The following is a 26,633-nucleotide window of genomic DNA, read 5'->3' as shown; positions in this document are numbered from 1 at the left end:
TGACCCCCACAGGTTAGCTGGCCAGTTCAACTTGTTTCTTGACCACTGGTTTGTGCATTTCTTGGCTGATGCGTAGAGGCTGGCCTTCCAGCCTAACGTTGCCCTTAGGTAAGATGAAGCCAGTCACACAAATTAAGTAAGACCCCTGAAAGGCAGGGCATGAAAAAAGATTCCAGAAGTAAAGAAGCATGCTGCGTAAAAGTAATTGTAATCAAAATTGAACGTAGAGCCCACAGCTTTGGGCCTAGCAACACTTCAGATCCACAGCTCTCACGTGCAGTGATTAAGGGTGGGAAGGAAGAACAGTGGTTGAATGAGATATTTTAAAATCTGCAAGGCTGCACTCAGTGTACTTTTGCTTTTTTTAAAGTTTTTTTAAATTGTGAAGTATAACACATATACAGAAAAATGCACAATGGATGATCACAGAATGAACATCAAGAAAGAAAATATTACCAGGACTCCCAAAGCATCAACGTTGACTAGGGTTGCTGGATTTACCAAGTAAAAATACATGTCCCAAATATGGCATGGGACCTACATATATTAAAAGATTCTTTGTTGTTTATCTGAAATTCAAATTTAACTGAGCAGCTTGTATTTTACATGGCAACCCTACCTATGACCCTTTCTGGTCTTTACCCCTTCCCTGTTCTCCAAAGGCAACCCCTCTCCTGGCTGCTACCACTGTAGTTCGGTTTGGCTTGCTTTTGAAATTTCTATCAGTGCAAATGTCCGGTTTTTACTCTTTTGTGACTGGCTTTTTTTTTTTTTAAGCTCAACATTGTTTGCGGGATTTGTTCATGTGGCTGTCTTTAGAGATAGTTTGTATGTTTTCATTGCTCTAGAGTATTCCACTGTATGAGTATGACATCATTTATATACACATTTTACTCTTGATAGAGATTTGGTTTGTTTGGGGTTATTAAGAGTAGTTTGCTGTGACTATTCCTGTTCGTGTCTCTCAGTACAATTGCCAGATCAAATGGTATTCTTTTGTTTTGTTTTTTTTAGTAAAGTTCTTTTTTTAATATATTTTTATGTTCAGCTTTGGTGGATGCTGTCACAGTGCTTATACCAATTTAAATTCCCACCAGCATTTTATGTTCCTGTTGCCCCATAGCCTTTCTAACACTTGATATTGTTAGTCTTTTAAATTTTAGTTGTTTTGGTCAGTGGGTGTAGTGTGACTCTGTAGCTCTAATCCGCGACTCTCTGATTCCTAACGAAATTGAGCACATTTCACACATTTATTGGTCATTTGGATATTCTCTTTTGTGTGGTGTCTGTTTGTCGTTTGTCTAATCTCTGTTGGGTTGCCTGCCCTTTTCTTAGTGATTTGTAGGAGTTCTACATAGATTTTGGATATGGCTCCTTTGTCAGATATTTGTGTTGTAAATATCTTTTAGTCTGTGGTTGGCCTTTTTACTCTCTTAATGATGTTTTTGATGAAGAATTTTTCCTTTAAATTAGTGCTTTTTGTTTCCTATTTAAGAAATAGTTCCTTACACCAAGTTCATGACGATATTTTCCTGTGTCATCTGGAAATTTCGTTGTTTTTACCTTTCATGTTTAGATCTATAATCTAACTAGAATACATTTTCGTGTGTGTGTATGAAAAGAGGTAGGGGTCAGGTTGTATTTTTCCCCATGTGGATATTCAGTTAACCCAGAACCATTTGTTAAAGAACAAAATTCTGAGTAAATTTTAAAGAGCTTACTGGCTTTATTCAGTGATTAATGAATCAGGCAGATGGAAAGGAGCTCTGAAGAGCTATACAAGGCAAGAGATTTTGTAGGGAAGTTGCACTAGGCAAAAAATCGGATTGGTTATTGTAAGGTTACTTTCCTTATAGGGAATGGCAGGGGTTTATCAGGCAGATTACCTAACTAATGCTGATCAGGAAATTCATGGTTGATTGGTTTAAGATTCTATTTCTGGGAGAGCTGAAACTGTAACTAAGTTAAATTTCAGTTTGGTAACATGGGGCTTAGCATAAGCAACTCCATTTGGGTTCTGTTGTCCTTAATACATTTTTGGGAAATGGCCACATTTTCTCCACTTCTCTGCAGAGCTACTTTTGTCATAAGTCAAGTATCCAAAATATGTGTGGGTCTGCTTCTAGACTTGTGAGTGTATTTAAAAAAATATTTATTTACTTCATGCCTCAGACCGATAGGAGGGTGTGTGTGTGTGAGAACTAGAGAATGACAGTATACTTATTAGGTACCTTGGGCTGTCATTCAACAAATCAGTATTTATATACTGAGTGTCCTAGTATGTGCCCAAAGCAGGTGGCTGCATTAAAAAAATTGTTACACTAGCCTTGGGGCTAAATGTGCTATGTGTTGCCAAAAAATTGATATTTTTAAAACCTTGCACTTAGTTAAAAGATTGGATGTTCTCTGGCACAGAATGGTCAGAGAGTCAGTAAAGCCAAATCTGGCCTTTCTATCCCCGCCTCCCTCCTGCCTATTACAGAGCTTTGTCTGCTTAATTAAATTATTGAGAGAAAAACCTTGGCCTCCTGGAGATAGCATAATTACTGGCTGTTTGGGTTTAAAATTATAACACAAGCTAACTAACTTTTATGCTTTTTCTTAGAAATTAAAAAAGGAACTTGCTCCCCCCCTTAATTAGCTGCTGGTGGTCAGTCATGAGCGATAGATTTGTTTCTGTCCACAGCTAGGTGATGTGCAACCTCTCCTTCTATATCTGAAATACAGGAAGTATTGTGCTTTCTAAAATATAAGCATTTGTATCACTGATGACGTTAAAATTATTCTGATGTGAATTAACTGCAAACCTTAGGGAAAGATCACAATTCCAGACCCGAAGTATCTTTTTTCCAAGAACTTACATGCTGGATTTGTATTGAGCTAAGAGAATCTCAGGCATATTGTCAAGAATGATAGGATATTAAAGTTAAAAGGGACACTTCCAGCCAAAGCTGAAAATCCTTTCTACAGCATTTTAGACAGATGGTTGTGTAGCTGATCCTGAATGTCTCTAATGAATAATGAGGAGCACACTTTCTGGTTTTTATGAAGCTACGTCGCCACCATCTTAGGAGGGTTTGTCGTAAATAGTCCATCCTCTAATTTATAGTGAAGCAACTGTTTCCTTAGGAAGAAAAAGAAATTATTTGAATTCACAACAGTAAAATAAAACATATTTAGAAACTGTCTCTCTTACAGAAATACCTTGAAATTTATTTTTATCTAGATTAATATAAACCTATATATTCATGTAGGAAAAATCACTCTTTGGGAAATTTACCAGCAATTTAAATGATAAACAACTGAGAGAGAAAAACTATGAGTAATACACAGTACACATATTGATTTCATCGTGTGGTGTTAGCTAAGCCAATTTAAATTTAGCTCAATGACAAATATAATCGTAAAACAATCACTTTATTCACAAGGTAGAGGGTTTTCCAGCCTAAAATTCTGCCTGCAGATTCCTGGCCATGTTCTTAGCAGTCAATTCCATGGCCTTAAAATAAGCTGCATCGGGTCCAAAGCCCTTAACCTGAGACCCCAGGCCATTAGAGTTTGTCACTCATTTTGTGAGATCAGTTTAATGAATCATGACCAGGATTTAGGAAAAAGAAAAAGAAAAAAAATAAACAGAATAGGGTGGAATAGAATAAAAGAATCAGTGTATTATGCTTGGGAAGAGTAAGTATTGTTTCATGAACTTTTGTTTCTGTCACGTGTGTACGTGAACTGGGTTGCGCTAAAATCTGTTTGTTATTGTGGCAGTCAGCATTTGAAAAACACTCTCTTTAGAGCCATCTCCACCAATTCTTGCCTCTGATTTAAATTCTGATCTTCAACATCCTTCAAGGCCAAATCTAGTCTCTTACCCTTCAGGAAGTCTCAACTGATCCTAGTCAGCCTTTCTCGGTGTTTTTTTTGTTTTTGTTTTTTATTAAGGTACAATTCACATAACATAAAATAAACCATTAACCATTTCAAAGTGTACAATTCAGTGGCATTTAGTACATTCACAGTGTTTTGCAACTGTCACCTCTGTCTAAGTAGTTCCAACATATTTTCATCATCCCACAATCTTTTTACCCCAGAGGAAACTTTGAAATGATTTTCAGGTCTTGGGGAACTCCTGCATAAAGATGATTTCTATAGCCCATGGTACCTTAGCATGATCCATGAGTTGTAGATGTAGTGATCCAATAATAATTGTCTTTTTGAGTAAAGAGTAATAGTTTTCTGTGGATTTGTTGATTTCAGCAAATTAATTCACCTAGTCTGTGTGGTTTCCTTTTCTCACAAGGGATCTCAACTCTAACACGAGTGGGAGTGTACTAGGGGAAAGGTCAAGGGTTTCTTTCTTGTTGTATTGTAAAATTTCCTACTTGATTTCTCCTCTTTTCTCCTTATTCAAGTAGGCCTAAAAATCCTCTCAGAGTTTCTACTGTAGAGGGTGCCGTAAGGTATGAAATGTGGTATAATGGTATGAGCAAGAGTAGTTTTCTCCCTTATTTAAAACAAAAAATGACTTTTAGCTAGGTTTTCTTTTCTTTTTTTTTAAATAAATTTATTTATTTTATTTCTTTATTTTTGGCTGTGTTTGGTCTTCGTTGCTGCGCGAGGGCTTTCTCTAGTTGTGTCGAGCGGGGGCTACTCTTCATTGTGGTGCATGGGCTTCTCATTGCGGTGGCTTCTCTTGTTGTGGAGCACGGGCTCCAGGCGTGCGGGCTTCGGCAGTTGCGGCACGCGGGCTCAGTAGTTGTGGCTCGCGGGCTCTAGAGCGCAGGCTCAGTAGTGGTGGCACATGGGCTTAGTTGCTCCACAGCATGTGGGATCTTCCCGGACCAGGGCTCGAACCCATGTCCCCTGCATTGGCAGGTGGATTCTTAACCACTGCGCCACCAGGGAAGCCCATAGCTAGGTTTTCTTGAGAAACAAACAGGTAGTTAAGCTTAGCTTTCCTTTCTTTCCTTTTCATACCTTAAAAAAATTCATAAGGCAGCATCATACATTTCTGTTGAATAACTGTTTTAATCCAAGGTGGGATTTACTTTTTCAAAAAGTAGGTTCAGTTGATTTAATTTAAATTAAGGTTATAAATTCATTTTAATTAATGCTGTTTACAACATGAAAATATAGACAATGTTAAATAAGCAAAGCTACTAAAATCATATTGACAAAGCAATATGAATAAAAATAGAGCCTAAGACACAATTTTATGTGAGACCTAAAAATTAAGTTTTTTTTACTGACTGACATGATCAGGCTCAAATATAGGCAGTTATACAATCATTATAATCTTAATTTCCTTGCAGACCTATATACATAAGAATATGATTTTTTAAAAACTAGAAATAAAGAATAAAAATTAGCTCTTCAGTGTGAAACCGATGCTTGTATTTTGCCACATAGACACGTAATTCTGAGTCAAATTTGAGATAAGCACTCACAGGTTTCATTTTCAACTGAAATGAGAAGATTTCTCACCTTTCTCTTGATACTTGTTAAACAAGGAAAGCTTTGCTTATATATGTGAGAAGTTGAAAACTGCAGCAAAATGCTCACTGCTTTCCTATGAATGGCAGGATCCTTGATTTTCATGTAAATTTGGAACTGGCCATAGGTGTATGTTTAATTTTATAAGAAATTGCTGAACAGTCTTCCAAAGTGGCTGTACCATTTTGCATTCCCACCAGCAACGAATGAGAGTTCCTGTTCTTCCGGATTCTTGAGAGCATTTGGCATGGGCAGTGTTTTGGATTCTAGCCAATCTCATAGGTGTATAGTGGTAACTCATCCTGATTTAAACTTTTATTTCCCTAATGGCTTAGGAATGATGTTGAACATCTTTTCATGTGCTTATTTGCCATCTGTATATCCTCTTTGGTGAAATGTCTGTTTGTGTCTTTTGCCCATCTTTAATTGAGTTGTTTCCTTACTGTTGAGTTTTGAGAGTTCTTTATATATTCCGGATACAAGTCCGTTTTTGGATATGTGGTTTACAAATATTTTCTCCCAGTCTGTGGCTTGAATTTTCATTCTCTTAAAACAAGGCTAGAAAATATGTATACATTTTTAAAGATAAAATACCACATGAATCCAAACTGATACTTGAAATGCTAAGTAAGGATTATAGGATTTTTATTTAACTTCTTTGATTCTTCACTTATCTTTTACTTACACTGAAAATCTTGATTCATAAGGACATTAACATAATTACTTGCTTTATCCTACCATAAATAAAAATATATATCCATATAATAGTTTTTGAGTAATAATAACATTATTATTAACAATTTGAGTTTTGAAAATAGGTTAAGATTTCTTTGTAGTTCTTATTGATTTTAGGATTTATCCCCCTAGGAACGTATGGTCAAATTATTGGGTTTTAATTTCATTTAAGTATGGTTAAGTCACCAACTCAATACCCAGTTAGGTTGACTGTTGCATTTTGCTTTTCATTTTTAACTTAAAAATTTTTGTTTTATTATAATGTAAAAGTAAAACATCTCTGTGGTTTCAAAGGCAAATTTACAAAGTGAGGTGCGTTCAGACAAGTCCTAGCTTTTCTCCCTGTCCCTTCAGTCTTGTTCCCTCCCTCACTCCCTCTAGAAGTAACATTAAAAAAGAAACTATTTAGCTTGGGCTATCCTTCCTTTTTTGTTTTTGTTTTTTAAAATAGCAAATTCTTAACTATATTTACATGGCCTCTTATTAAATAAATGGTAGCATACTCTACATATTCTCTTGCACCTTCCATTTTTCTTTTTAACAGGTATATCTTGGAGATTTCTTAATAGTCATATGCAGAGCTATACTCATTCCATTGGAATGTGTATTCCGTTTGTAGCTACATAGTACTCCATTGTGTGGACATACCATAGTTTGTTTAACTCATCCCCTCTTGATGTATAGTTGTATTATTTCCAGTCTTTTGCTATTACAAATAATGCTGAAATAAATAGCCAAAGTTGTGCTTCAGAAGAAACCATCAAAAAACTGAAAAGGCAACTACAGTTATTTTACAGGGAGAAAATAGTTGCAAAGCATATATATGATGAGGGATTTATATCCAGTATATATAAAGAACTCTAAAAGCTCAACAATAAAGAGATAAATAATCCAGTTAAAAACGGCCAAAAGATCTGAGTAGACATTACCCCAAAGACACTCAAATATCCAATAAACACATGAAAAGATGCTCAATATCATTAGTCATTAGAGAGATGGAAATTAAAACCACAATGAGATATTACTTCACACTCACTAGAATGGCTATAACAAAACAGACAATACCAAGTGTTGACAAGGATGTGTAGTAATTGAAACCCTCTTATGTTGCTGGTAGGAATGTATAATAGTGCTGCTGCTATGGAAAAGTCTGCAGTTCCACGAAAGTTTAAACATAGGGTTACTATATGACACAGTACTCCTAGGTATAGACCCAAGAGAAAAGAAAACATATGTCCACAAAAAATGTGTACATGAATGTTCATAACAGCATTATTCATAATAGCCAAAAAGTAGAAACAACCCAAATGTCCATCAGCTGGCGAATGGATAAACAAAATGTGGTATATCAATACAGTGGAATATTATTTAGCCATAACAAGGAATGAAATATTGATACATACCACAACATAGATGAACCTCAAAAACATTATACCATAAGCGATATGCAAAAGACTACATATTGTATGATTCCATTTATGTGCAATGTACAGAATAGGCAAATCTATAGTGACAGAAAGATTAATCGTTGCCTAGACCTGTGTGGGGGAAGGGAGGAAGTGGGGAGCGACTGCTAATGGGTTTGGGGTTTCTTTTTGGGATGATGAAAGTGTTCTGAAATTAGATTATGGTGAAGATTGTGCAACTTTGTAATTATAGTAAACTCCTTTGTATTGTATATTTTAAATGATTGAACTTTATGATAGACACAGTTTGCTTCTACATCTTGACTATTGTAAATAATGCTGCTATGAACATTAGGGCGCATGTATCTTTTTGAATTAGTGTTTTCATTTTCTTTGGCTATATACCCAGTTAAGGGACTAATATCCAAAATATATAAACAGCTCGTGTAACTCAAAATCAAAAAAACAAATGACCTAATTTAAAAATGGGCAGAAGACCTAAATAGACATTTTTCCAAAGAAGACATACAGATGGCCAACAGGCACATGAAAAATATGCTCAACATTGCTGATCATCAGAGAAATGCAAATCAAAACTACAATGAGATATCACCTCACACCTCTTAGAATGCTATCATTAAATAGAACACAAATAACAAATGTTGGCAAGGATATGGAGAAAAGGGAACCCTTGTACACTCTTGGTGGGAATGTAAGCCACTATGGAAAACAGTATGGAGGTTCCTCAAAAAAACTAAAATTAAAACTACCATATGATATATAAATTATACCTCAGTGAAACTGTCAAAAAAATAAATAGCCAAAGAAAGGAGTTGGTGGTGGGGAATTGCTGGACAAACAATAGGTGTTTACTGTGCCAGATCACAGGATGGTTTTGATTTAGTTTTCTGTTACTTGTTCCTGGTAACTATTGAAATGTCCTTGAAATCACATGATTTCAGACTGGGCCACTTCTTGAAGCTGCTATTCATAACTTTGGAAATGACATAAAACTCCATTGCTATTCCTAAATGTTAATTTGCATTTCAGAAATTAGAGTCACTTTGCCTATTCAGGGATCAAACACCTAACTTTGGTCATTTTTGTATTCTGTCCTGAACTTTATAGCTATGTCACTTAGGATACTCAGATTCTTTTTCTCTCTCCATTTTGCCATCTTCAGAATGTTGGCTTTACTTTCTTAGGCTTGTGACCTCATGGTTGCAAGATGGTTGCCTCAGTTCCGGACATCACAACTTCTTACAACAGTGTTCAAGACAAGCAGGAAGGAGGGGTGGGGGAAGGCTCTTATATCAGAAAACAAAATGTTTCCCAGTCCCCCATTAGGTTTCTACCCTACATCTTATTGGCTAAACTTGAGTCACATGGCTATCCTTTGCTACAAGGGACATTGGGAGCTTGATTTTTCACCATCTATTTTTGGAGCTGGGAAAGAGAAAAGGGAGCAATTAATGGCTGTTGGGAGCCAGGAAACTTTGTTTGCCACACCAGCCACAGACTCAAACCTGTGAGTCTAGATGCTCTCCTCAGCCTTAGCATCCCTTTCTTTAAAATTGTTTTGTGTTTTTTAATTATACAAGTAACACGAGTATATTATCATTGTAAAAATTCAAACAATACCATTCTTTCTTAACAATCTTCTTTTTCATAATGGAAAACAAACCTAACACTCCAGTTAAACCAGTAAGCTCACTGTCTGTCCTTTGAATATATTTTGGACTTTTCCACTCAACTATTGGTTTACTTGCCCCCTTCTCCAACAGCATTCTCATACCTCTTCCTCTTCCCATCCAGATCCTAGTCTTCCCTCGAAACCTGGCTCTAATCCCCCCTCCTCATTAAAGCCTTCCCTGATCATCTCAGCAGGAGCTATCTCTCTGGCTCCGTAACCCTGAACACTCATATTGTCCAGACCACTCATTTACTGGCTTATTGGCTGTGTTATGTTTTGCATTCTTTATGTGTGGTTGTAACATTCCTCAGCTGACTGAGAAACTAGGATTGATGCCCTTTGGATTGCTGTTCCTTACCCAGGGCAGGCCTTGAATAGGTGCCTGTCGATTGCCCCTGTCTACCTGTAGCAGCCATGCCTAGAAACTAGCGGGGATAGACACAGTTTGGGAGAATCACCTTTGGAATGCTTCTCACTAGTGTTTTCCACTGCCGCTGTGGGAAAAAATATTTATTTTAGCAAGAGTGAATATAAAGGAGGAAGAAAGGCATTTGCTTTTGTGGTTTAAATCGGCGATAAGCCTCTCAGGATGCGTGGTTTATACAAAGCAGCCAGGACAGCCTGAAGGTGTCACCATGCAAGTTGTGACTCAAAGCCTCTCTGTGGCCTGTTGTGCCATGCAGTGGGAAGCTTCTCTTTTCCTTGTTGGCATCCAGTTTGGCTTTTTCTGGAGGCAGCAGATTTTTCTCTGCGCATTCATCAGGCAGGACCCTTTAGCAGACCAGTCTCCCAAGAACAGGATTCCAGATACGCACTAGTGCAAATGTAAAGGGACTTCTTGGGTCATTTCCTGAGTTTATCCTGTTCCTACAGTTGTAGAAAGGGCAGAGCCAGCTTTGTAGGGGGGGGGGGGGTTCTGCAAAGCAAAAAGAAGGGAGAGGTAGGCATTTTCACTCCCTCATTAACCAAGCCCCAGGATGCCGGAATTTGACCTGGGAACTCCACTGTGACAAAGTGACAAGCTTGGCCAGTTGAAGGCCAAATTCTTTGCTTTCCTAACTATGTATTTGGCATTCCAAAGAAGAGAATGGTAACAAACTGCTAGAGTTTGGGGGGAGACCAGGTCAGTTCACATGGTTTAATGGTTAATTTAGACCACCTTTTCTTCTTCACTTGTGTTTGGTAATTGAAACAGAGATGTTTGTTTTGTCATTTATAGGACTATCTTCCATCTCATTTCTGTGAGACTTCAGTCATTCATTGCTCATCTGTATTCATGTTCATACTTAATACCTTATAAAAGGCACCTGAGTAGAACCTCTCCTAGTTACTGAGGAAAGTAAACCCTCTCTTTCCTTTTATTGTTAATTGAAATTTTTATGGAGATACTTGTACATTTACATGCAGCTATAAGAAATAATACAGAGAGAGATCCTGTGTACCCTTTACCCACTTTCCCATTGGTAACATTGCAAAACTATAGTATAATAGTGCAACCAGGATATAAACATTAATATAATATACCGATCTTATTCAGATTTTCCCAGTTTTACTTGTACTCATTTGCATGTGTGCATTTCGTCTATACAGTTCATCACATGTGTAGGTTACTGTGACCACCATGACAGTGAAGATACGGAACAGTCCCATTATCACAAGGATCCCTCCTGTTGCCCATTTATAACCACACTTAAGTCCTTCCCATCAACCTCCGCACCTGCCCCCCCCCCCCGCCGTCTTGCCGTTCCTCACCACATCCTAATTCCTGTTCTCTATATCTAAAATTTTATTACTTTGAAAATATTAGATAAATGGAATCATAAAGTATGTACCTCTTGGGATTTTTTTTTTTTTCACTTGGCATAATTCTCTGGAGATTTATCCAGGTAGTTGTGTTTATCAGTTGTTCATTTTATTGCTGAGTAGTATTCTGTGTATGTACCACAGTTTCTTTAACCATTTACCTGTTGAAGGATATCTGGGCTATTTCCAGCTTTTGGTTGTTAAGAATAAAGCTGCTAGCAAACATTCACGTACAGGTTTTGGTGTGGACATGTGTTTTCATTTTCTGGGATAAATGCCCAAGAGTGCAATTGCTGGATCTTACGATAATTGCATGTTTAGTTTTATAAAAAAAACTACCAGCCTGTTTTTGAGAGCAAATGTACCATTTTACAGTCCCAGCAACACTGTATGAATGATCTAGTTTCTCTGCATCCTAGTCAGCATTTAGTGTTGTCACTATTTTTCATCTTAGCTGTCTGATAGGTGGGTAATGCTATCTTACTGTGGGTTTAGTTGTCACTTCCGTGATGGCTAATGAGTTGAGTATCTTTTCATGTGCTTATTTGCCATCTGTAGATCCACCTTGGGGAAATGTCTTTTTATGGCTTTTGCCTGTTTCTAATTGGATTGTTTTTTTTAACTGTTGAGTTTTGAGAATTCTTTATACATTCTAGATACTAGCCCTTTGTCTAAGATGTGGTTTGCACATATTTTCTTCCAATCTGTAGCTTGTCATTTTGTCCTGTTAACTGTCTTTTGCAGAACAAAAAAATTTCAAATTTTGATGAGCTCCAACTTATCAATTTTTTTCCTTTTATGGATCATGCTTTGATACTAAGTCTCTGCTCAGCCCTAGATCCTGAAGAATTTTTCCTATCTTTTTTCCTAAAATTTTTGTAGTTTTACACTTTCTGTTCAAGTCTGTGATCTGTTTTGAGTTAATTTTTGTATAAAGTGTGAGATTTAGGTCAGGGTTCATTTGATTTTGCCTATGGATATTCAATTACTCCAGCACCATTTGTTGAAAAGGGTATCTTTCCTCCACCGAATTGCTTTTACACCTTTGGAAAAAATCATTTGAGCATATTTGTGTGGGTTTCTTTCCGTGTTCTCTATTCTGTTCCATTGGTCTGTGTCTATCCCTCTGCCAATGCCACACTGTTTTTATTACTGTAGTAATATAGTAAACCTTAATATCAGGTATAGTGATTTTTCCCACTTTATTTTTCTTTGTCAAGATTCTTCTTTGTCTAGGGCCTGCACCTTTCCATATGAATTTTAGAATAAGTTCATCTAAGTCTACAAATAACTTCGCTGGAATTTTGATAGGAATTGTATTAAACCTTAGATCGATTAGTGGAGCATTGGCATCTTTACTATGTCGAGTCTTCCAATTCATGAACATGATATGTCTCTCCATTTCTTTAGGTCATCTTTGATTGTTTTCATCAGCATTTTGTAATTTTCAGCTTACAGATCCTGTACATGCTTTGTGTTTTGTTTTCTTTGGAGTGATTGTAAATGACATTATGTTTTAAATTTCAGTTTCCTGTGTTCATTGTTAGTATATAGAAGTGTGATTGATTTTTTTATGTTGATCTTGTATCTTGTGGCCCTGATGAACTCAATATTAGTTTTAGGAATTTTGGGGGTAAATTCTGTGGGATTTTTAAAATATAGACAATCTTGTCACCTACAAATAGAGACAGTTATATTTCTTCCATTCCAATCTGTATCCCTTTTACTTGTTTTTCTTGCCTTACTGCAGTGGGTAGAACTTCTCGTAATATGTTGAATAAGAGTGATGAGAGCAGATATTTTTGCCGTGTTCCTGATCTTAGGGGAAGTACATTTAGTCTTTTACTATTAAGTATGATGTGAGCTGTAGGTTTCTTGTAGATGCTCATTATCAAGTAATTCCCCTCTGTTCCTAACTTGCTGAGAGTTTTAAAAAAAATCTTGAATGGGTGTTGGATTTTGTCAAATGTGTTTACCTGTATCAATTGATATGGTCATTTGAATTTTCTTCTTTACTTGTTGATATGGTGCATTACATTGATTACTTTTTGAATGTTGATCCAGCCTTGCATAATAAATCCCCCTTGGTCATAGTATATAATTCTTTTTACACAAAGCTGGGCTTAATTTGCTAGTTTTTTGGTGGAGGATTTTTGCATCTACGTTCACGAGAGATACTGGTCTGTAGTTTTCTTTGATTGAACTGTGTTATCTAGTTTTGGTACCAAGATAATACTGACTTAATGAAATGAAGTGGAAAGAGTTCTTTCCTCTTTTATTTTCTGGAAGAGATTGCATAAAATTGGTGTTAATTCTTGTTTAAATATTTGGTGAAATTCTCCAGTAAAGCCACCTGGGCATAGGAGTTTCTTTTTGGCTTTTAGTTAAAAATCCAGGCTCTTTAAAAGTTATAGGACGATTTAGATTATTTCATCTTGATTGAGTTTTGTTAGTTTGTGGTTTTGAGAAATTTATCAATTTTTTTCTAAGTGTTTGAATTTACATATGTAAAGTTGGTCAAAATGTTCCCTCATTATCTTTTTAATGGCTCTAGGATCTGTGAGGATAACCCCTGTTTCATTTCTGGTATTGGTGATTTGTATCTTATCTCTTTAAAAATTTTTTTCAGTCTTGCTAGAGATTTGTCAATTTTATTGATATATTTTTTGAAGAACAAGCTTTGTATTTGATTGATTTTCTCTGTTGCTTTCATCAATTTCATTGATTTCTGCTCTAATTTTTGTTGTTTCCTTATTTATGCTTGCTTTTATGGTTATTTTACTCATCTTTTTCTAATTTCTTGAAGTAGAAACTGAGGCTGTTGATTTGAGATCTTTCCTCATTTCTAATATAATTATTTAGTGTTATAAATTTCCCTCTCAACACTGCCTTAGCTGCACTCCACATATTTTGGTATGTTGTATTTTCATTTCTTTCAGTTATATCTATTTTTAAAAGTTCCTTTTGCAATTTCCTCTTTGACCCATAGACTATTTAGAAGTGTGTTGTTTAATTTCCAAGCATTTGGAGATTTTCCTGCTATCTTTCTGTTATTGATTTCTAGTTTGATTCCATTATCAAAAGAATATAATCTATATGATTTTCATTCTTTTAAATTTGTTGACATTTCTTTTATGGCCCTGAATATGGTCTGTCTTGGTGAATGTTTCATGCACAGTTGAAAAGAGTTTGTATTCTGCCGTTGTTGGGTGGAGTGTTCTGTATATATTAATTAGGTTCTGTTGGTTGCTGAGAGGATTGTAGAAGTCCCCAACTATAATTGTGGGTTTGTCTATTTCTCCTTTTAGCTCTGTTGGTTTTGCTTCATATATTTTGAGGTTCTGTTGTTTTGGTTTTGCTTCGTATATTTTGAGGTTCTGTTGTTTTGTGCATACACATTTTTTAAAAAATGAATTTAATTATTTATTTATTTTTGGCTGTGTTGGGTCTTCATTGCTGTGTGTGGGCTTTCTCTAGTTTCAGTGAGCGGGGGCTACTCTTCGTTGTGGTGCACAGGCTTCTTATTGCGGTGGCTTCTCTTGTTGCAGAGCACGGGCTCTAGGCACATGGGCTTCAGTAGTTGTGGCACGTGGGCTCAGTAGTTGTGGCGCATGGGCTTAGTTGCTCCACGGCATGTGGGATCTTCCCGGACCAGGGCTCGAACCCGTGTCTTCTGCATTGGCAGGTAGGTTCTTAACCAGTGGGCCACCAGGGAAGTCCTGTGCATACACATTTAAGTTTGTTGTGTCTTCCTGGTGGATTGATTCTTTTATCATTATGTAGTGTCCCTCTTTTCTCTAGTAATTTTCTTTGCTCTGAAGTCTAGGTTATCAGATACTAATATAGCCATTCTTGCTTTTTTAAAATTAGTGTTTCCCTGGTGTATTTTTTTCCATCCTTTTACTTCCAACTGACCTATATATTGAATTTGAAATGAGTTTCCTGTGTACAGCATGTAGGTTGTCATGCTTTTAAAATCTACTCTGCAAATCTCTATCTTTTGATTAATGTATTTAGATCATTTACATTTAAGGTGATTGATTTGTTAATGCTTATGTTGAATATATTATTATCTGTTTTCTGTTTCTTTGTTTCTCTTTTCTTACCTTCCTGTGGGTTACTGGGACTTCTTTTAGGATTCTATTTTGATTTATTTATAGTGTTTTTGAGTATATCTCTTAGTATAATTTTCATAGTGGTTGTTCTGGATATTGCAGTATATATATATATGCGACTTATGTAGACTTTGGTCTATTGCTATCAGCGTTTTACCACTTCAAATGAAGTATGGAAACCTCACTTTCATTTAGGTATCTTTAACGTTTCCCACTTTTAAATATCATTGTCATGAGTATCAGATTATGTTATAATTTTTGTTTTAATCCTTGATCTTGTGGCATCAGGGACTGTTGACGCAGATGTTCAGATTCCAGTCCTAAAACACACCCAGCACAATTACACAGTCACCGCCCCCTCCTACCATTGGGCTTCCATCATCCACTTACCTCACAGCTATGGGAAAAGGCTGCCTCTGTCCCTGAAAGTCTTTAGCAATTCATGAAGTATAGTTGGAAGCTGTGCTGCCCTTCTATCTCACCCCTCCACTCTGACCCAAGATTTTTTAATCCATAGGTCTTACCCTGAGTGGCCCATCATTCCTAAAGCCCACAGATTCTTTGCTGGGGGAGAGGGAGGTCAGGTGTGACTGTTATACTGCGTTGCAGGTGCTTTGTTTCTTGGTGCCACTTCCTTTGACCATCAACTTGCATCAGCTGCTAGTATAGCCAGTATGTTATTACAGGAGTGCTGAACTTGGATGTTACAAGGAGCTTACTTCAGCCTATATACTCCCAATGTGTGCGTGTGCGCGTGCACACACACACACACACACACACACACACACACACTCATGAACCTCCATCCCATGAACAACTCTCTGGTTTTACCTTGACGTAGACTTTCCTCCATAATATTCATAAGGCAGGTATTGGGACAGATCATGAACTTGTGGTTTCCATCTCCAGATGTACTGCTCATGTGTATACAACTCACAGCTGCCTTTATCTTTTCTATTCTTCTAGTCTTATCAGTAGAATCAGTTGTCCCTCTCCATAAATTCTAGAATTAATCTCAAACATATCCCTTAAGTCAGTGAAGGTAATAAACTTTACTAATATTTGTTGTGCTCAAAGTTTGAGAAGATATTTATTTTTCTCAATGTATAAAGAAAATTACACTTTAGATAGGTCACTTAATAATCTTATTTTGTTTTTTAAAAAAGGCATTAAAGCACAGCTTTTAAAGACTAAATGCATTAATTTGTAATGCTTTATACTGCAAGTAATGGAATACCTGACCAATAGAGGCTTAAACAAGCAGGGATTTATTTTTTTAACCAAGCAGGAAGTCTGGAGGTAGGTGGCTGGTGGCATACATTTAAAGGCTCAACTTTGAGCCAGCATCTCTGCAATCCTCCTCACCTTCCTGCCATGATCCCAAGGTGGCTGCTGCAGCTCCAGGCATTATGTATACATCTCAAGGCAAGAAAAGGTGAGCTAGGGGCAGCATCACCTGCATTTGTCCCTTGGCTCAGGAGGACAAAATCCTTTTCTAGAATCCCAGAACAGAATTCTGAAAAGGAGGCTGAGGAAACAAGTGGAGTATTTAGCCTTTTCTAGCTTCTAAATGGAGACCAGCAAGGGAGAAGGAATTTGGAAATGGATGTACTAATCAGCTACAATGAGCCAGTGATGTTAACTGACTTTGGGGGAAGTCTTTAGAATTCTTTTGATTGGTACTTTGAGTTGAATTATTTAGAGGAAAAAAACAGGACAATGTTTTCTGAGGAAGGGGCTGCACATCCTTCTAGATCTTATCGATTTAATTTTATTTTTTACTCTACTGATTTAAATACATTATTAAGTATATAAAACCAATCTTGTTATATTGACTTGAATGGCTAAGATTCATGAGCACAACATTTTTTCTAGTTAGGTTTGGAAAGAGAGGAAAATCAGCTTAAAAATGTTTGAAGTTTTCTTTGACATGACTTTTTATTTTTACATTTAGGGTTTCTTTTTGAGTGATTTAGCTTTATTAATCAGTAATGATAGCTTTCATGCTCTTATGGTCCTGAACTCTACCCAAGGCAATTTTGTTGTTATTTTCTCTGGGAGGTTCACGGTATTTGCTGAATGACTTCTCTTTCTCTATAAAAGTACAGAAAAGAAGAAAAGAGAAAATGAATTTCTGAAATAAATATGCTATGAAGGGAGAGAAAAACCTATTCATGGAGCAGAAGCAAACTAGTCTCAAACCTGATCAGGCAGGAATATCTAAGAGTGATAGTTTTAGGTAATTCATAATTTCCATAAGCCTCAAAAAGTAGTTAGAAAAGTAAGTGTTGTTAATACATATTAAAATATTAAATATTAACTGGCTTTCTTCAGGCCCCAAATTTTTAGTGACTTCTGGTGACTGTAAAAGGGTATCTACAGTACTCTCTAATACCTGTTCTGCTTTTAAGGGATTGAGCCCAGGTCCAATGATCTCATCTATTTCCTCTCTTCCATGTCATGGTGGTCATTCTCATTATTATGTTTGTCAAAAGCAAAAGTAGTAATTCTGCCCTGATGACTTAAACAAGAGGAGATCTATTCCTTTTCTCTAAGGGAGCACAGACAATGCAAGACCTAATGCCTAAGGGCTCAGGCATGTGAGTTTTCATCCTGGATTCACTATACTAGTTGAATGACCTTGGACAAATTACTTAAACTCTGTTCCTGAGTATCCCCATCTATAAAATGGGGATAATGATAAAGCATACTCAGAGATTTGCTCTGAAAATTAAAAGAATTTAGTGCTTCTAAAGTACTTAGCGCACTGCTACACATGTCAGCTTTTATGGCTATGATAATGATATTCACATCTGCAAAGATAGGCTTCTAGCTAATGGTGGCCCTAATGAGCTGTCAGATTCTTACCAAGCACCTTATTCTTCTTGCCTTTGTCATGTGGTTGTCAAGCATCTGGGCTTTGGACGCAGTCTAGATAGAAACAGAGAGACTCTGATGTGCTGAAGCTCTAAAAGAGAGATTATAAATGGATAAACAACTCCTGATACTGATGACTATAACCTGCTTCTCAGTTTGGGTTAGCTTTACGGTTTCTGTAGTCGCCCTGGCAACTTACTGATCGTTTATTAATCAATCCAGTCATGTGATAAAAGTGCTCTTCCAATCTTTAGCAACAAGGAAGGGATGGTGGTACCAGCTATTAATTTGATGTGAAACATCAAGGAGAGTCTGGGTTTGGCTGCTGCCTTTCCAGTAGTGGTGCCGTAAGTGGGATGGGACCCAAGGAGTTGAGATATCAAGGAACACTGGATCTGTGGATAGTATGTTCCTGATTTTATCATTTGCTAAGACATTTGCCTAATTTCTTTGGACTGAGACTGAGCACCATTTCACAGTTACTAGGGCAAAGGGCAGGTTGACATGTGATCCTATGAGATTATAATGGCAAATCTCAAGTTTGTGTGTGTGTGTGTGTGTGTGTGTGTATTGGGAGGGGCAAACATTTGAAACAGGTGCCCTGTGGGCTTTTACATCATACCAAACAAATCCTCAAGCAATTAGTTTCTGAGGTATAGAATTTTGAATTGAAATTTCAAGTTAGAAATGGAATTTTGCATGCTATGCTGGTGAGAATAACAATAGAAATTGACATTACTGAACTTTAAAGAAGCATATGTGTATTGTTGATTTTTGGGGTTTGAATGTGTTACACAAACCAAGAGTTTGGGGAAGGATTTAGTAATAGTTTCTTTCATGTTAAAAAATATTTAAGAATTTGGTCTGGCTGATTTGATTTTATTTAGCAAAAGAATTGGAAATATTTAACAAGTATCCAGCTAATACTCTGCATAGAGAAATTGCTCATCAATTTAGCAGGAACTTGATTGAACTACCTTCTGAATTTTACACATTGTGGTTTCTCTTCAATTTTCATAGCATTGATAGATCTTATGTTTAAAGAAAAAGGCCCCATTGTACGGTATACTTAGTCATTGTCACTAACTGGACAAAAATGTACTGACAAGAGTTCATAGCAGTTGTGTATGTGTATGGTTGGTGGGGGGGAACCCCTTTACTTCTTCCAGTCTCTTCTCTTTCCCTTGCTGCTGTGAGGGTGACCAGGAAAGGGAAGGCCAGCCTTGCTGAGGGCTCTTCAGGTTCAGTCCACTGCTTTAGTTTCTTTCAGAAATTTCAGAAGTGAGAAGCTCAGCCAGTGCTGTTATGGCCATGCTTGGGAGCTGTAGCAATATATCGGCTAAGGAGCCAGGTGATAGAAGTACTTCGTCCTCCTTATTGCTTTTTCTGCTCTCCCCACTACCCCTTCCAAAGTGGAAGTGAGGCTGGCATGAAACTTGCAAGTCACCTCCCATCATTCTTCCTTTCTTAACACATCCAATCACAGACGTTGGTTTCTTTCCCTGCTGTCTACTGTAGCAGTGCTACTCCAAGTGTGGTGTGTGTTTGTTACACTGGGAGTCTTTAGAAACTTATATAGCAATATGACCTTGCCATGATATCCAAGGGGGTGATTTAGTGGGCTTGTAAGTTTTTATGTCTTTGTTTTTGTTTCAGTTTTTTTTATAATTAATTTTATTGTATTTTATAAAAGTATGGGTCTGAAATGATTTGGGAAAAGAAACAACCAAACTTGCCCTTCCTCAATAATAGTTTGAATGTCCTTGTCCTATAGGATGTTCCTTTCTTCCCATTCCCATTGTCTTCACCCTCGTGCAGGCCTTTCTCACCTTGTGCACTAGCAGCTTGCCTCGTCTGCCTACTTCTCACCTCTCATTCCAATCCATCATTTTTTTAATGTGAGGTGCGAAGAGGTGAACTAATTATATTCCTCCATTTATGGCCCAGTATCATCATTGATCTGTGCAAGGTCTCTCTCTTGTTTTGCGTATTTTTGCTCCTCATCATTCCCAACCCCTAGTCTCATTCCCTTTCCACTTCATATAGGCTTCCATACAGATGTCTTTGATGCACATTCTTGAATCTGCATGTGTTCTTAAAAAATATGTAGCATTATTTTTTGTTTTTAAAAGATGTATAAATGATATTGTATGCTACAGATACCATTTTTCACCCAACGATATGTTTTAAGGATCTGTTTTGCTATATGTACATCCAGTGCTATATGTCCTCCCCAAATCCATATATAGAAGCCCTAACCCTGCAGCGTGATGGTATTTGGAGATGGGACCTTAGGAGGTCATTAGGTTTAGATGAGGTCATGAGGGTGGGGCTCCCATGATGAAATTCATGCCCTTATGAAAAAGACACCAGAGAGCTTGCTCTCTCTCTCACTGCCCTGTGAGGACACAGTGAGAAATTGGCAGTCTGCAAACCAAGAATAGAACCCTCACTGGGCAACTGAATTGGCCTGGCCAGCACCTTTATCTTGAACTGTGAGAACTGTGAGAAATCAGTTTCTGTTGTTTCAGCCTCCTAGTCTATGATATTTTGTTACGGCAGCCTAAGCTAATACATCTGGTTTATTGCTTCAAAGCAGTGAAGTGAAGTGAAGTGAAAATCTACCATAGAGTACTTATCCATTAAACCATATTTTCTTATCCATTTCCTCAACATAAATATCTAGATTGCCTCCAACTTTCCCAAAATATTGGGTTGGCCAAAAAGTTCATTTGGGTTTTTCCACAATGTTACAGAAAAAACCTGAATGAACTTTTTGGCCAACCCAATACCATTACACATTCTCATATATGTCCCTTTATTGGCTACTGTGAGAATTTCTCTGAGATACACATCCAGGAGTGGGATTCTTGAATCATAGGGAATACACATCCTTAGTTTTGCCAAGTAGTACCACATTGCTTTCCAGAATGGCAGTTAACTCTCCCATCAGCAAAGCATTAGGGTTTCTATTTCCCTCCTCTCCTGTCTAATTCATCCCATTCCTCCAGGCCCAAGGCAGTATCCAACTACCTGCAGGACCTCAACACTACTACTTCAGCCCATCAGTTTATGGCTCTAGGTAGATAAACTTACCAGAGCTTAGGGTCAATGAGCTTAGATTCAGATGCAGGCTCCACTAGTTACCATATAACTGTGGGTGTGCTAGCCTGCTTGTCTCTGCCTTGGTTTCCTCATTGGTAAAATGGCAGTGATAATGCATATCAAATAGTTTTGTGATGGTAAAATTAGGTAATGTATATAAAGCCCTTAGTAGAGGGTCTAGGTCATAGTAAGTGGTCGAAAATGGTAGCTGTACTGCTTCCTAGTTGTTTTATATATATCTAAATCTTGGCTCATCAGCAAGAGAGTGGGTTTCCTCTTCAAGGCAGGGGTGGAGTTTTATGCTTGTTTTAAGTAGTGTATCTGGGGACTTCCCTGGTGGCTCAGTGGTTAAGAATCCGCCTGCCAATGCAGGGGACACGGGTTCGAGCCCTGGTCCGGGAAGATCCCACATGCCGCGGAGCAACTAAGCCCGTGCACCACAACTACTGAGCCTGCGCTCTAGAGCCCGCGAACCACAACTACTGAGCCCACGTGCCACAACTACTGAGCCCACGTGCCACAACTACTGAGCCTGCACTCTAGAGCCTGTGCTCCACAACAAGAGAAGCCACCGCCATGAGAAGCCCGTGCACCGCCCCGCACCGCAACGAAGAGTAGCCCCCGCTCGCCGCAACTAGAGAAAGCCCACATGCAGGAACGAAGACTCAACGCAGCCAAAAAAAAAAAAAAAAAACTGTATGGAGCTAAAACATAATTTTAAGTAGCATGACTGGCACAAAGCTAGGAATATAGTAAATGCTTAACAAACATTTGTTGGTTTGACCTGAGGTGAGTTTGTGATTACCTGAAATTACTTGCTTTAAAAGAGGGAACATTGTTGTAAAATTCTATGTTATTCCTCCATTCATTTTAACCAACCCAACTGTTGCTTTGCTGTGGTGATCTGGGACTGACTTGTGGTAAACTGAGTGTATGTGTGTGTGTGTGTGTGTGTGTGTGTGTGTGTGTGTGTGTGTGTCGGGGGGAGTGGGGTGGTGGTGGGGTTTGTGGCAATGGATTCTCTGTGGGACAGAGCCAGGCTGCAGGTCACCGTCCTAACTGCTGCCTCTAGCTTTCCTCCCACAGCCTTCGAGCTGGGCTGTTCCTCTGCCCAGGGCAGCTGTAGTGGCCCCGGCTCTCCTGGGCAAGGCTGCTCAGGCTCTTCCCCATTCTTCCAGGTTGTCTTCCCTACAAGGGGAAAGGAGGTCTTGTCTTTTCCTTTTAATATTGAGTATTTAATTTTTAGTTTTATTGAGGTGTAATTGACATATAACATTATATGAGTTGCAGGTGTGCAATGTAATGATTCGATAGTTGTATATATTGCAAAATGATCACAGTAAGTCTAGTTAGGTCCACCACCACACGTAGTTACAAGTTCTTTTTTTTCTGGTGATGAGAACTTTTCAGATTTACTCTGTTAGCCACTTTCAAATATACAGTAATTATTACCTATAGTCACCATGCTGTGCATTACATCCCGAGGACTTACTTATTTTATAACTGGAAGTTTGTACCTTTTGATCCCCTTCACCCATTTTGCCCACTCCCCACCCTCCACCTCTGGCAACCACCAATCTGTTCTCTGTATCTATGCGCTTGCTTTTTAGAATTTTTTAATTTTATTTTTTTTTAAGATTCTACATATAAGTGAGATCATATGATATTTGTCTTCTTCTGTCTGACTTATTTCACTTAGCGTAATGCCCTCAAGGTCCATCCATGTTGTGGCAGGATTTCATTTTTTTTTATGGCTGAATAATATCCATTGTATATACATATATACACCACATTTTCTTTATTCCTTCATCGTCAGTGGCCACTTAGGTTGTTTCTGTGTTTTGGCTATTGTAAATAATGCTGCAGATGGACATGCGGTACACATATCTTTTCAAATTAGTGTTTTCATTTTCTTTGGATAAATACCCAGAAGTGGAATTGCTGAGTCATATAGTAGTTCTATTTTTAATTTTTTAAAGAACTTCCATACACACCAATTTATATTCCCACCAACAGTGCACAAGGATTCCCTTTTCTCCACATCCTTGCCAACACTTGTTATTTCTTATCTTTTTGACAGTAGCCATCCTAACAGGTGTGGGGTGATATCTCATTGTGGGTTTGCTTTGCATTTCCCTGATGATTAGTGATGTTGAGCATCTTTTCATGTACCTGTTGGCCATTTGTATGTCTTCTTTGGAAAAATGTGTATTCAGATCCTCTGTCCATTTTTTAATCAGACTTTTTTTTGCCATTGAGTTGTATGAGTTCTTTATATATTTTGGATATTAACTCGTTATCATATATTATTTGCAAATATTTTACCTCATTTCATAGGTTGCCTTGAAACAAAGTATTTTCAAACGTCCTTTCAGAATTCCTGCCAATGCGTCATGCTTTGCAGGAGGCTATTGCTCTGGTGTATATAATCCTGGCAAAGTATAAAGTTCAAGCAGCAAATTCAGGATACTGGTTACCTCTGGAGAGGGAGGCAAGGGGCATGAACTCTGAGAGAGGGCTTTATTTGTTTATTTTATTTCTTTCTTTTTTTAATATTTTAATTTCATTGGAGTATAGTTGATTTACAATGTTGTGTTAGTTTCAGGTGTACAGCAAAGTGATTCAGAGTCTTTTCTCATATAGGTTATCACAGAATATTGAGTAGAGTTCCCTGTGCTATTTATACAGTAGGTCCTTGTTGGTTATCTATCTTATATACAGTAGTACTTGTATGTTCATCCACAAGTATCATATATCACTCATATGTGGAATCTAATTTTAAAAAGATACAAATGAACTTATTTACAAAACAGAAACAGACACAGATATCGAAATCAGAAGCTTGGGATAAGAGAGTGCTTTAATTGTATCTGAAATGTTTTATATTTTATACAGAGCTGTGGTGTACATGGATGTTCATGATATGATATGCATATGATACAACAAATATCATATATCATAATAAATATATACGGTATTTATTGTATCATATATCATATATTATCTTGGATATTATATTAACTTGAATTTGCTGCTTATTTCCATGCTTATATTATCCATAAATAATACTGTATTTTTGAATGTTTTCAGACTTTATATAAGTGAAATGATCAAATTTTGTGTGCCTTTCTACTACCTTTTTTTTGCTTGACATTTTTTTGAGATTTGTCCATATCGATGCATATAATTTTAGACCTCTGTATTAATATTAATATTAATTGAGGTATCTTTTTTGCTATTGATGGACATTTAGATTGTTTCCTATTTTTCACTCTTACCAACACTGCTGTAACAAATAATCTGATCTATAGCTCCCCATGCACGGCGCAAAAGATATTTAGGAGTGGACTTGCTAGGCCTCAGGGCATATATCTAGGCTTTGCCCTCTCTGCCTAGATCCTCAGAAAAGATGGGAGGGGAGTGGGGAAGAGGGAGGGCAAGGTTCTACAATTAGGAGGAGAATGTCAGCTCTGACGAATTTCCTGTGACATTTACTTTAATGAGGAAAAGATTTTATTCTCTGTTTTGATGAAAATAATATTTAGACTTCTGTGGGAAAACTGTTACATTTTTACTCTGAAGTAGAGGAGTTTTTTTTTTTTTCCTGTTTACATTCTTGGCAAATAAGTAGAATAGACCAATTAGCAAGCTAATGTCCTAAATGTTCACTTGCAGTAATAATTTTTAAATGTTTTAAAATAGCATGGAGCATTGGGTTTATTCTTATTGCTTTTCAAGGTTTTGAATTTGTTAAAATGAATTGAATTTAAAATGAGACACTATAATGAAGATTGATCATAATTATTTGCCACTCTAATTTGCATTTTGTAATGGGAAAATAAATGATGGGAAGTGTGTTTACCTTTTCAAACAAATAAGAAAAGTCACAAAGAGTAACTTTGGCCATTTTATGTTGTCTCTTGTGTTCACAGATGGGAAAAGAGAAATTCCACAAATCTCAACATTGGGGCTTTTGCAAAAATGTTAGGATGCTGGTGAGTGAAGATAAACCAGGAATAGGTGGAGAACTGCTTCTCGGACAAAAGATAAACCCAAAACATAGTGTATTTCCTAAAGGAATGGGAACTGATTCACCATCCTGGGTGGCTTTTGATAAACAGGTAAGTCACATGACATTGGGAGAAATGCGGTCTTAAAATGTTACATGTACTAAATATTAAGTAGATGTGAGAAAATAAGAGTCCTCAATGTAAATGTAAATGTTCATCTGAAATGACACATTTTAGAACAAAAGTACCCTAAACAAAGAAAAGTTATCCCTGCTCCTGTTTCTGACTAGCTACATTGGCTGCAGGATGCTTAATGTTCATCACCTTTCTTGGCTAATGCTTATCAACCTTTCTCTCATCTCCTGCCCTGGACAGGATAATGTCCTTCTATAGACTATAAGAGTCTGGTCAGACTGCCACTTTTGCTTAGTGATTGCCATTAACTAAAGAATTTTGTTTGATTCTGAATGTGCCATTGAATACAACGGGAGAATGCCTTCTCTTCTTTTCTCCATACTAATTATGGTTCCTCATCCCTGAGGACCATAGGGTGACATGGCATGAATTGTAGAAGTGAAGGAAAGAGGTGCCATTATTAGACAAGAGTCTGAACTTTTTAGTGATATGTGTTTGTATACATAACGTATACTGGCATATTGACAGTTGTAGAAGGCGATCCTTTTGAGTATCTTAAAAAGAGACTAAGATCAAAGGGAAAAAACCCAAGGTGACCAGTTATTTCCCACAAGGCAGCTATATGGATATGCTCTGTTTATCACACAACCTTGTATCATGGCCCCATGGTCTGTTCTCCAAAAAAGAACTTGTTATTAGATTATTTAGGTCCTGTAATTAAAAAATAACTCAGGACTAAAGAATTCAAACCGTAGTATGCTAAGTATACCAGGAAGTTTTTAGCAGCCTTAGCATGGATTGGTTGGCAATACTTTGATTCCAATTAAAATGTCTTCAAATTTGGTAGAAGTGACATATCCCATGTCATCTGAGTTAGGGTCAATCAATTAGAGCACATATTTCTTTTGAAGCCCCATTCTGACACTTGTGGAGATCTAACAGACCACGGGAATGCTTCTTTCCTGGGAAACCATCTCTACTTTGAAAGTGGACCAATATTTCTTCTTGTTTTGATTATTTTCAGTACCTGGCTTAATGCTGGACCCAGAGTTCAGAAACAATTTCTGGGCTGACTTACTTGGGTAGATCATGCATGGCTTCCTGTTAATATCAATCTTATAGGTGTTTGCACATCATCATTCTAGAATATTTAATTTGCAAGGGTCAAAAAAAAGATTCTATTTTTACTTCTTGTGTCAAAAAGAGGGTATTGACAATAACGTAATCCACCACTGAATAAATAATGTAGGCCACCATATAT

At 37.2% G+C, this 26,633-nt stretch overlaps 1 protein-coding gene across 1 annotated transcript in view; it reads left to right on the top strand.

Annotated features, from left to right (window-relative positions):
• Positions 1–26,633, top strand: part of EFHC2 (EF-hand domain containing 2) — a 187,663-nt gene that overhangs the window by 30,870 nt on the left and 130,160 nt on the right. Inside the window, 1 exon segment of the mRNA XM_082378301.1 lies at positions 25,160–25,348. Coding sequence (XP_082234427.1) covers positions 25,160–25,348 — 189 coding nt within the window.

The sequence above is a fragment of the Balaenoptera borealis genome (genome assembly GCF_965194805.1).
Source record: "Balaenoptera borealis genome assembly, chromosome: X".
Classification (NCBI taxonomy): domain Eukaryota; kingdom Metazoa; phylum Chordata; class Mammalia; order Artiodactyla; family Balaenopteridae; genus Balaenoptera; species Balaenoptera borealis.
Note: the sequence above shows the minus strand (reverse complement) of the source record. Positions and strands in the feature narration are given on the sequence as shown.